The sequence below is a fragment of the Cnephaeus nilssonii genome (assembly GCF_951640355.1).
Source record: "Cnephaeus nilssonii genome assembly, chromosome: 11".
Taxonomy (NCBI): domain Eukaryota; kingdom Metazoa; phylum Chordata; class Mammalia; order Chiroptera; family Vespertilionidae; genus Cnephaeus; species Cnephaeus nilssonii.
This window is the reverse complement of record NC_137082.1, coordinates 15,172,078-15,184,271: the sequence shown is the minus strand read 5'-3', so window position 1 is coordinate 15,184,271 and position 12,194 is coordinate 15,172,078. Positions and strand designations below refer to the sequence as shown.

At 60.2% G+C, this 12,194-nt stretch overlaps 1 protein-coding gene across 1 annotated transcript; it reads right to left on the bottom strand.

The window, feature by feature from the left end:
• Nucleotides 1-563: 563 nt before the first annotated feature.
• Nucleotides 564-2,306, bottom strand: NKX2-2 (NK2 homeobox 2; the record flags this gene model as incomplete). Its single annotated transcript, XM_079784993.1, has 2 exons — nt 564-1,126; nt 2,048-2,306. The coding sequence occupies 2 exons, from the start codon at nt 2,304-2,306 to the stop codon at nt 564-566; spliced, it is 822 nt and encodes a 273-aa protein (XP_079641119.1).
• Between the last annotated feature and the right edge of the window lie 9,888 nt (nt 2,307-12,194).

Below are 12,194 nucleotides of genomic sequence, written 5' to 3'. Positions count from 1 at the left end.
AAAGCGAAATCTGCCACCAGTTGTCAGAACGTTTACATGGCCATAAATATTTAGCATTTTCTTATAAAAAGGAGACAAAAATCCTCTATACTTGAACGTTCTCCACTTGCTTTAAAAGAAGACTGTTGACAATATCGCTACTCACGCCAACATATTTAACAAAATTCACAAAAGCAGGGGGAAGGGGAGGGAGGTTGGTCTTTTTCTCCTTCCGGAGTCAGGACGTTAACTCTGAGTCGATTTCGGTCCCCTCCCTCCCCTCCGGGGAGAGGCAAAGGAGCGGAGCTGCGCAAACATTCTGTAAACACGGCTTAAGGAGTTCAGCCCTCTCCAAAGGTTCAAAAGGAGAGAGGGGCCGGGCGGCTCTGGGCGGATGGATCTGCCACTCCAAGGAGGTGGCGGCAGCTTCCCGGCGCCTCCCCGACGGAGCCCAGAGTCAACTCGGCTCCATGATAATAATAATTATTATTATAATAGCAACCAGGACCAAGTTCTCCTCGCCACGGCCGCTGTTGCCGGGGTGGAGCCTGGGCCCAGGGCCACGAGTCTCGGAGGGGCGGCGCTCACCAAGTCCACTGCTGGGCCTGGACCAGGGGGTGTGCTGTCGAGTACTGGGGGGTGCCGGCCGAGCTGTACTGGGCGTTGTACTGCATGTGCTGCAGAGACTGCGCGCTGTAAGCCGAAAAGGGGATGCCCGCCTGGAAGGTGGCGGCTGCCAGGTCCTGGGCTTTGAGCGCGTGGCACGGTTTGCCGTCCCTGACCAAAACAGGCACGGCCACGCGGCGTGGCGAGGGCAGGGGCGTCACCTCCATACCTTTCTCGGCCCGGGCGCGCTTCATCTTGTAGCGATGGTTCTGGAACCAGATCTTGACCTGCGTGGGCGTGAGGCGGATGAGGCTGGCCAGGTGCTCGCGCTCGGGCGCGGACAGGTACCGCTGCTGCCGGAAGCGCCGCTCCAGTTCGTAGGTCTGCGCTTTGGAGAAGAGGACCCGCCGCTTCCGCTTCTTGCCCGCGTCCCCCCCGCCGCCCGGGGTCTCCTTGTCATTGTCCGGTGACTCGTCGGCTGAAGGCTCCGGAGACTTGGAGCTGGAGTCCTGGGGCGCCGCGCCGGCCGCCAGCCCGTGCACTGAGGGAGAGAGAAGCGCGTCAGGCGCCGGGAGGCCGTGCGCCAGGGCAGCCAGACCCTGCGCGCCCGGAGCCTCCGTGCGCCATCGGTCCTCCGCGCCCTGCAGCCGAGCCCACTGCCTTCGCCTTGGCCCCTCGCACCCCCCTCTCCCCCGCTCGGCTCCACGCCTGACGGAGCCGTTGGCATCCGCCGGGCGAAAGAGAAGCCAGGATTGGGGACTCAGGGCTTATGTTTCTGGGGGTTCGGACAGCGTGGGTGCATATTTCGGGGGAGTGGCGCGCGGAGATCATCGCGGGTTAAGGGCTTCTGCCCCCTTAAGCAGTTTTCTTTCCGGAGAGACGTGGGCAGATTTTTAAAAGAAAATCCGGGCATTGATCAGCTCTGGCATTTAAGGCAGATTTTGGGGGCTTTTCCTTTTTTTGTTTTCGGACTTTTTTTTACACCCTCCACTCCACACAAAGCGTCCTCTATGATCAGTCAAGGGCCAGGGTGAGCTATTTATACCCGGACCACCAGGCGCCCCCCCCCCCCCCCCCACCTTCCACCGGTACCCAGTGCTTGCTGGCTGGTTCCAGGGCCCCAGGCCAGTGTCTCCTGGCTGTCCTTAGGGAAGGGGGGAGCTACAGTCCTGGGGGGCTTCCGTAACCTTGGGAGTTATTCCCCTGCCCTGTTTTGTTTCTCTTAATTTTTCTCTTTGAAAAAAATAAAAATCTGAGCCCAAGTCCTTTTACGGGACTAGGAGCGCTTGATGAGAAGGAAACAGCCAGGGCATCCTAAACAAGCTTTACAAATCTTGGCAGGAGCGCAGGGTGGAGGATCCGGGCTGCGATAGCTCCTTTCTCCCTCTCCCCACTGCGCCCAGCGCTGCGGCCACAGGAATAGAGGCGGCCGCGCCCCAGGCAGCCAAGTTTCGCTACTTACGGGAATACTGCAGGCCCTCGGTGCTGGCCAGCCAGCGCGTGTACGGGTTGTCGCTGCTGTCGTAGAAGGGGTTCTTCAGGGGCAGGCTCGGCACCGAGTCCAGGGCGCCCTGCCCCAGAGGACCGGCCCTCTTGGCGGGCTCTGGCCCCTCGCTCTCCTCCTCCGGCTCTTCGGCCACCGAGCCCTCCTCATCGTTGGTGTCCGGCAGGTCCAAGATGTCCTTGACCGAAAACCCCGTCTTTGTGTTGGTCAGCGACATGGCTCGGGACCTCGGAATGTGTGCCTCAAAGTTGTAGCTTCACTTGGCCAATTCTTGGCGCTCCCCAGTTGGGACGGGGAGGGGGTGGTGGGGGGAGGGGATGGGGAAGGGGAGAAGGGATGGGCTTTAATTATTGATATAATTATTTTTTTAAAAAAAGAGGGGGGGAAAAACAACTATGGGGAAGGGGAGGGGGGATAAAGCCCAGCGCTGGCAGCGCCTCTCTGTTCTCTGAAAAGACGCGGAAATGGATGCAGGGAGCTGGGCGGCCCGAGCGCTGGGCCTAGTTTGTAACTCCAGGAGGGGTGCCAAGGCGGCGTCAGCTCAGGCTGCGGTGGCCGCTCGGCGCGCGGTGGCGGCTGGTGGCGAGGAGAAAATGGGCCATTGCCCGAGCGATCAGTCCATATAAGGCTGGGCTCCACTCGCGAACCTGGGGAAAGGGGGGGGGGGAGGGGAGAGAAAGAGAGGGAGGGAAGTAGAGAGGGAGGGATGGGGAGCGAGGGAGGAAGCGAGAGAAGGGTTGAAAAAAAAAAGGGGGGGGGAGAGACATTAAAACCCAAAGGTTGGACACGTGTGGGCGGGTCTTGGAAGTCAAGTGGATGAAGACAGTATTTGCAGATTTGAAATTGTGGGTTTTGGGGAGCTCCGCGCTCCCAGCCAACGGCCCTCTACAGCAAGATGAGAGGTGTAACGTGTCAATTAATTGCAAAGACGGGGCGAGCCTTTTTTTTTTTTTTTTTTAAAAACCTCAGTATTTACATACAAAGGACCACCGCTGTCGCTCGCGAGTCCACACACTTGAAAGCGCCGTTTTAACAAATTGCATCTTTTAAAAAGCGGGGGAGGAGGCGAGAAAACAAAACAGACCGAGAGGATGGAAAAAAATCCTCCTTAAAATTCTCGGGTTCCCATCTCCCCGCCCCCGCGCGCCGGCCCCCAGCAAGCCGGAAAATTGGCGATTTGTGGCGCCTTTGGAGAAGGGGGAGGGGGCGACTGCTGAGCCGAGGAAATCTCTCCTTCCCATCGCTGGTGGCTCCCTCAACAAGATCCGGTTCAAATGGCAAGAGCCCAACTTCTGTAAGCCTCCTAGGTCAATATTTTGGTTGAGGCTTAAGGATGAGTACTAGAAATGACAAGGCAACTAATTGATTCCAGTTAAGGACGAAAGAGCCTGAAACCCAGAAGAGAGATCGGCTAGGGCCGGCCAAAGTCACCACCAGACGACAGCCCTCCCCCCCCCCCCCGCCCCGCGCCCCAGCCCCCCTTTATTTGCTAAAGACTTATTTATTTCCTTCACTCCGCCTCCCCCTCCATCTCTTAGCGCCAAAGGATGGCTGCGCAGTTCACTTGCTGCTTGGAGGCGGCCCCCGGAGGGGCGGAGTGGGGGTGGGGAATTCTAACTTAGGCGGGGTACCAACCCCTGCCCAGATGCCTCCGGGGTTCCTCTGGCAGCGTTCTCTGGGTGGAGGGTAAGGCAGACCGCCCCGCAACCTTCCTGTCCCCTAATGTGTCACTCTCTCTCTCTCTAGCCCCTCCCTCTGTAGACTCCTGCAGTGGTGGAGAGCGGGAAGGGGGTGGGGGGCGGGGTTGCTGTCTCCGGCCCGGGGTGAGGACCCCCAAAGCCGGGGGGTGGAGGTCGCAGGGCGGGCGGATGATGCTGCGTTTTCCTCTTCCAAGTGAATCCTTTCATTTTGTCCCCGTTTGGACGCCCAGGGACGCATGCCGAGGACAAGATCCAGGCGCCCAGCTTGCGTTAGGTGTGGGTTCTGTTCCCAACCTCTCGCCAGCCAGGGAACAACTTTCCTGGGACGGCACCTCTCCTAGGCACCGCACTTCCTGGCCCTCCCCTCAGGTGTTTTTGGGGGGTCGGGGGTGGAGAGGTTGCCACCCTTTTCCACCTCCGCCCCCTACTGAGCTCCGGGACGGTGCTTGGCCTGGGGGCTGGGGGGCTGGGGCGGCCGCCCGCTGAAATCCTGGTCTTGCCTCTCCGTCCGCGCGGAGCCCAGGCCGCCGCCGCGCCGGCCCCACTGCGCGCGCGGGCGCCGCGTCCCTCTCGCGTGCAGCTGCGGCCGCCTCTGCGCCCCTGTCGCCCCCGGGTTGCCAGGGCCGGGCGAGGGCGTCCCTCCCGGAGCCGCTCGGCGGCTTTCTGCAGCCCTCGCTGCCTCGCCTCCAGTATGTGACGTGGGTGACAATGGCCCAGGTTAGAGGGAGCTCCTCGCCGGCGCGTCCTGGGTGGTCGGACCCGGGCAAACACAAATACAAACCGATTGCTAAGCTGCGGACAATGAGCGAAATGTAGACAAATGTCCCGCTCCCGTTGGAAGCCTTTGTCCCGGCTCGGTTTTTGCATTTATTTCAGTGGCGAAATAATACATGATTGACGCTCTCTTTCAATGTGTCCTAACTGTTTGGAATAAATCTAAGGTTGTTCCTAGTTGTCATGGCATTCAACCCTTTTCAATGGACTATCTCTTCATTCATTTCTGAATCCGTCCACAATATTAAGGAAACCCCTTCATGTCGACGCTCCCCATTTCTCTCTTTCTCTTCCTACTTTTTCTTTTCTCCGTTCCCCCCCTTCCTTCATCTCCCCCCGCCGCAAGAATTAGAACTGGTTTGAATCGTGTTCCTCGAACCGATTACTTTTCGTGCTTTTTTTTCTTTCTCCAGTCTGCCTTTCTTAGCCTGCTTCCTCCTTGCCTCCCCCTCCCTCTCCCCCTTTCACGTGGGAGGAGGGAAGTTGGTCCGGCAGGAGTGTGTGTGGGGGGAGAGTTTGGAAAGGGGGGGGGATGCAGGGGTGGGCGGGCCTGCCCCAGCCATTGTTACTCAGCTGCTGAATAAATAACTGGCCAGAAAAAGTTCCCCAGTCCAGGCCCTGCGGGAAATTCTCCTGTGGTCCCTCCTCATCCTCCTCTGTCCCGGGGAGAAAGGGTGGGTTGTCTCTCAAGCATCAGGACAGGTTCCCGGGATGGGGAAGGGCCAGGCCAATTCTTGGATTGGGTGGAAAATGGTCTTTGGCGAGAAGTGTCCCTTTCTGCATGTCCCATGAGTCATCATTGAGGGGGGGAGAAAGAGCCCCCCCCCAACGCCTACCAGGGGTCCTGTTCATTTCTTCACCTCTTTCTCTTTAGTTGACAACTTCTCCCTCCCTTCCCCCAACATGGTGGGCCTTTCTCCTTGGATCTGATCAGCCCTGCCCCTCTTGATCAAGTCTCCTCCCTTAGGGGCTTGTACCTCAGAGCACCTGAGAGACAACCTTCCCACGGGGAATCCTGGCTCGTGGGAATGGATCCTGGAGAGGGAGTGCTGTCCCCAGCCCAATTCACCCAAGGCCAGGCTCCTCACGCCGCCTACCCTTGACCTCAACCTATCCGGGGCCTTCCACGCGGGGGTCGCACTGCCCCCTTCCAGGAGCACCTGCAGGGCCACCCTCCCTTGCCCACACAGGCCATCGCGGGGTATCCACTCCCTGCTCTGCCCTTACTCAGCACTACCCGTGCTTTGGGGCTCCGGGGCAGGCAGGGAGCGGAGGTAGCTTCCGCCTGGCCTCCAGACTCCATGCTCTGCGCCCTGCCAGAGCCCCTGCGCTCATTGTCTCTCTCCTGGGACCTGGCGAGTCCATTTTCCGGGTCTCTTCGTTGCCCGCGCGGTTCCCGTGCCCGCTTCCAAAAGCACTATTTGCAATTGAAATGGCACAGGGAGACTCCTGGGAGGCCCCTAATTGAAGGGGAGAAACTCTGCTTGTTAGAGGAAGATCATAAAATGCAAGTCCCCCAGGAGTAGGCTGTGGACGCCTGTAGGCCTGTGCGGGGCCAGCTGGCGGCTGAGGGCAGATCCGGGGCCCAAAGCACGCTCCAGGGCCTCCCGGATTCCCTGTGGCCGGAAGAGTGAGGGGCGAGACACAAACGCACCTTTCCACACCAGTTAACTAGGTGATTGCACCCTAGAACTCTCCAGGAGGTCTCCTTTAGCACCACACCCGGACTTTTAGAGCCAGGGCCTTCCTGTACTGCGAGACCCCGCACACGCAGAAGGCTGAGAGGGTCCGGCCCGCGCCAACCCCGCCCCCCCCCCGCCCCCGTCGTTTCTGAACATAGTGTATTCTTGCGCTGCAGGAAGGAGCTTTTGGTAATTGGGGAAACGCCATGCCTAGGAGCCTGGCTGGCGGGCTATGGATGTGCTCTAGCCTCCCAACTCGAATTCTTTAGTACATTCTCCCCAGGTTTCCTCTGCGGGGAGAAGACACTGTCCCGCGTTGCATCAGGGCTGGCATTCGGAGAGCTCGCCAGCGCTCTGCCCTGTGCGTGTCTGCTGCAAACTTGGGGACGAAGTTGAGACGGGTGCTGGAAGTTTGATCACAGAATGTTCTAGGCCGGAGGGAGACAGGCTTGGCACGAACTCCACCTATGACCCCTGCCAGGGCCACCTGAGCGGCCAGAGGTCCTCTGGGCCCTGGTCTTTGTTTTCAGCGATGGGGCTCCTCGTTCCTTACAAATTCCGAGCTCTGTATTCCTTCTTCCCACGTTCAGGACGGGGAGTTGCAGGCCCCGAGGGGAGGTGGAGGAGGGGAGGAAGAGAGTCTTTCCCCTTTGGGAGGCTTCTCAGGCCGTTAAGCTGTTCTCGGCGGTTCAGGGCTCCCAAGAGACCCAACCGCAGGCGGCTGCACAGGGCGGCGGGGGCCGAGCAATCGGTGGAGGCCCAACAATCGGCGGAGGCCTGGGGTTGGGGGTGGGGTGGGGTTGGGGGGTGAATGTACACAGGCTAAGTGTTCCCACTCGAAGACAAGTGGCCCTCCAAGGCGGCCCAGTGTTTACCTGTTTACTTTCCCAGGTAGCTCAAACACGAGCGCCTTTTCGGAGCGCGGAGCCTGGGGGCGGCCCTGGTGTGTCCGGCCTCCCCCATCCTCACTTTCCCACACTGCGGCCTTACGCCCCCTGTTGGGGGAGGGGGAGGTCTAAGCAGGGAAAACCAGGCAGACAGGAAGGTGATTTTGGTAACTGAGGAGAGGTCTGGGCACACCCCATACCTAGGAGCCTGGCTAGGCGGGCTGTGGATGCAGTGGGCAGGCTGAGATGGCATCCACCCCCTCGCCCTGCATCTGTCCTCCCCGGGCTGAGCTTCAGGGCCAAATGGGAGGCTCTCTGCCCACATCCTTCCGCTTTCCGGCTGGTGAAAGCTTGCTAGGTAGGTGAGTCCTCCAGTGGAGTTTAGGGCAGGAAAAGTCCTGGGGGGGGGTACTCTGGGGGTGGGCTCTAAAGGGGGGGTGGCCTTGAGGAGCCAAAAGCTTGGGCAGCCCTAGGCGGCACCCCTTGCTCTCCCCACCCATAAAAGCACTTCCAATAATTAAAAATACAAGGTCTTTCCCCTTGTATTGGAAACACTAATTTCTTTGACTTCATGCCTTTTCTTTCTCCTTCTTTTATTATTATTATTTTTGGAATGAAAAGAGGCTGAAAAGAAACTCCTTTCCCGGTGCAGTGTGCGCCTGAGCTCCCAGCACCCCCCACCCCCACCCTATCTCAGATAACAGCCTTCAAGTGGATTAGTTTATTGTCTGGTTAGCGCCAAGGTGCAAGCGTTTGTCTTCATTCACTCCCCAAACAAAGCGCGTTGCACCTTCCTGCTCGAGCGAGGATTAGCGGCGCGGACACAAAGGTTTTGTCCAAGGGGTAAGGTTTATTTTATCTCGGGCTGGAGACTCGGAGCGTGGCCCGCACTCGCTATCAACGGGGAAGGAAAACGTTGCCCAATCTGGCCCCTGAGCCTGGCGGCGAAGAGGCTCACCTTTAAGATGCACACCTCTAAAATGGCACGGAAGGCCTCTTCAGCTTCAGGTGGGGGAAAGAACACTTCCAGAAGCGGTGTGTGTGTGTGTGTGTGTGTGTGTGTGTGTGTGTGTATGTGTGTGTGTATGTGTATGTGTGTGTGTGTGTGTGTGTGTGTAGGAGTGTGACCCAGGGCCCCCAAGCAGGAACCTTTCCTAACCAGAAAAGTGAAGGCTGGGCTTGTCTCCAGTGGGTCCCAGCGCCTTCTGCCCCTGGGAGAAGACCGCCGAGGGCCCTGGGAGTCCCCGCAGCCTGCTGGGCAGCAGAGTGGAGCCGCCGGGTCGGGGAGACCGAAAGCCCTGCCAACGTGCAACTTTCAGGAGGCCAGACCACGATGGGGGTTGGGCAGGAGAGACCCTCAGCCACTGGACACATGAACCTGACAGTGAGGGCTAGTGTGAAGGAGCAGAAAATCTCTGCCCACTTGGGTTCAAGCTGAAGCTGAGTGTTCTCTTTCTCTGGCCCATATTGTGTTCCCTCTTAAAACTGCCCCACGAGGGGAAGAATGAGTGGGTGCCTGCCAGAAGGACAGTTCCCACCAAGTCACCAAGAAGGTGGTGGGCAGGTAAGTGTTTCAGACCCAGAGGCAAAGCTCTGATTCTGGGTCTTGGGAAAAGCCCCCCCCCCCCCTTCCTGGGGGACCCAGGGACTGTGAAGTCAGGGAGAGAACTGATCTTGGGATCTGAGCCTGGAGTTCCCGTGCAATTAATTGTGGGTGCAGGACGTAGGCATCCGGTTAGCCGTCTCCTCCCTCTTCTTTTTTTTTTCAAAGTGAAATCCACATTTCCCCAATTATCGGCCTGAATAAAAAAAGGCAGATATCTCCCGAGGACATAAATTGTAATAGAAATTAGGATTTCTCTTTTTATTCATCAGCCTCATTGCGTGGGCGTAAGACCCCGCGGACATATGTTAGGCCTTTGATAAATGCACTTTAATGAGATCTTTGAAAAAAGCATCCAATAAAATAAGAGGCAAGAAAAGCCGTTTAACTTTCATGGATGTTAAATGGAACACGGAATGTGGCTTGGGGCGCGCTACCAAATGGAACCGGCCTCCCTCCAATATTTTGTTTTAAAACGCAGCTCTAAGCCCCCCTCGGGCCAAAAGAGACGGCCCCAGCCAATCCATTGTCAGCGGTTTATTGGGGGAACCAAACGCCACGTTTCCCCGGGCAAAACCCTCTGCCTCCTTTGCTCGCGCTGCTCTGATGATTAAATATGTTACAATGAGATTACGCGTCGTAAGCGTCGCCTCCAGCAACGTTTGTCCAGCCGAGCTCGACCTCCCCCCAGAAGGGCGATTTCAAGGCAGGAGATTTGGGTTTCTCAAGGAAACATGGCGCTGAAAGCACGTTCTTATCTGAATTTACTTCTTAACACGTGACGAACTCGTTACCACAGGACTTCGAAAAACGAGCGGCCTCTCCTAACGGGTAGAATCCAGCACTTAGCGCTGGTCCGGGCGGCCGCGCCAAAGGCGGTCCTCGCCGGCACAGGGCAATCGCGCTCTCCGCCTGCGACGGGAAGGCCTGCGCCTGGAAGTACAGGGAACCGACCCGCGAGGGTCCTGGGCAGGAGAAGAGGGGGTTCCTGGGGGGGCCTCCCTCTCATTTCTCCAATCCGAGCATCAGAGGTTTACAACCCTCCTGCAGACGCAACGCCCCCCTTTCCACCCCAAGCACCTCCAAAGTGGCTCCGTGCATTGTGTGTGTGGTGGTGGTGGGGTTGGGGGGTTGGGGGAGGCTGGTGGGAAGACGTAGAGGGGATTGGAAAAGAGGGGTCGCCCCTCGGAGACCAGGACCTCAGCTGACCCCACTGAGGCTCATTCCTGATCCTCGGGCGATCTCTACTGACGCAAACGAGAACTGTCCAGCTCCTAGCGCGGCCGGCGGCACTCGCCCCCTCCAAGTCCAAGCTGGAGCTGCCTCCCCAGCGAGCCTGACCGCTGCTCCGGCCCGGCCCGGCCCTGGTCCTCCGCATCCTCCTCGCCTCACAGCGCCCCCAAGTCGAAAGAACCTCTTTCTCCACCAGGCGCCATCTCCAAATTACCTTCGGGACCCCTGGCTCTGCCCGAACCCCTAGTCGTGAATCCCCGCGACGCACAGGGGAGACTTACCGCGCAAAGGCGGGTGCAGGGGCGGCCCCTTCCTCACGGCGGCGCGGGCAGTCGAGGAGCATCCGGCACCAGCAGCGGGGAGACTGCTGGCCTGGCGCTCCGCCTCCCGCTCCCGGGCGCCGGCGACAGCCCCGCAGCATTTCCCGGCGCGTCTTTATCTAGCCCTCCACCTACCGGACCCCTTCCCGGGCGCCCCTCCCTCGCCGCGCGCTCTCCAGGCGGGGCTTGGAGGGCCGCGGCGCTCCGGGCGCCTCCAGCCAACCCGCCCCCGCCCCCCGCCCTGCTTCCCGCCCCTCGCAGCCTCGGCATCTGCCCCCGACCCGGGCCGGCTCGCTCCGGTAGTGGCGCCGGGAAGTGCGCGGCGGCGGGGCGCCGGGCTTCGACGGGAGCTAAAACTTTTCTGGTCCGCGGGCGCGACGTGCGGGGCCCGCTCCTTCCCAGGTGACCCCGGGCCGGACCCGCGAAGTCAGCTGAGGACTTCAGACGCCCAGCTTTCGCACCTGCTGCTTCCTGACTCCGAGGCTTGGGGGAGGGGGGAGGACGAGTGGGAGCCGCAGAAGCGAGGGGACCCCGAACCCTGGCACTGCTTAGCGGGGACGGCGGTGCCCGCGCCTCCTCTCCCCTGGTCCGCCGCAGGGGCAGTGCCAGGAGCGCAGGGGCAGTGCCAGGCGCGCGTCCGGGTGCCGGCGGCGGCGGAGGCCCGCGCGGGATTGGGCAGGACGAGCCTGTGTTCCGTGTCTGACAGCGAGCAGGACGCTGAGCTTCATCGCGGCTCCCGGTTCGCCGCCTTCACCGCGTCCCGCCGGCCGCCTGGCCGCGCGCGGGAACGGGAGACTCACCTGGAGCGCGGCTGCGCCGCGGGAGCCGGGCTGGGCGAGCGCGCAGGTCCCCGGCCGCTCGGTCCTCCCGGCCCCGGCGGCTGCGGGGTCGCGGGAGCTCGGGCAGCGGCGCGGCTCGGCGGGCGAGCGCCCCCCTCCCGGCCCGGCTCCCGGACTGGCGGCCCCACCCTCGCGGCCCCGGCCCAGCAGCCGCGCAGCCCCAGCGAAGGGGGCCGCTCCCCCGCGCCGCACGCTCTCTGTTTGTTTTTCTTGCCCGACTGACGTGAGTCAAAATATTGGCCATATGTTCAGTGGTAATAAATTGGGTATGAGCGCAAACACACTTGGGCTTCGATGGCTCTTTCAGCTGCCACATGGCCGGATTGGGGGAGGGGGGCTGCCACCTTGCGTGGGCCCCGACCCCCAAATAGGCGGGTAGGTTCCCTCTCCTTAGCGCCCCGTTTGGGCTGGAGATCTGGGACCCCGGGCTCTCCTCTCCCTCGCCCCTCCGCCGTCCCTGGCCCTGCCTTGGACCACGCAGCTTGTGGTGAGCCCAGGCTGCTGGCCTAACAAGGTCGCCATCTATAAATTGCTCGGTCGCTAAGACGCCATAAAACCAGAGGGCCAGATGTGGCACGTTATTTATGTGTGAAACCGAGTTTACACTAGATAGGGCGACCCAAGGCCGATAGCACGACTCCGCGGGAGGTCACAGACCTCTCGCCCTGGGCTCCAGGCTCCTCCTCCTGCACGTCGAGCTCCAGATTGAGGGGTGTTGGCTTTTCTGGGAAAGGGCGTCGGCTCTGGGCAGCCCAGGAAGAAAGTGATTTCAGGGCACTTGCGCCAAGGTGCCACCTGTCCAGCAGTAGAGGCAGCCTCTGTGATTTATCTCTGTAGCTTGTCTGTTTCCTTTCCCGGGGCAGGCGAGGCCGTTTTATTTTCCAGGCGGTTGTTGACCTTCCATGAGACTTTGATCTGAACAGAAAAGGTGGTGTGTGAAAGCTGAAGATGTTCAAGCCTGCCCATGGGTGGGATTTGGGGGTGGGGGCCTCCTGACCCTGGAGGGGGGGTGCTTGGGGGGATGAGGGAGAGATGGCAGTGCTTAGGGGAGAGAGCTGAGACTATTT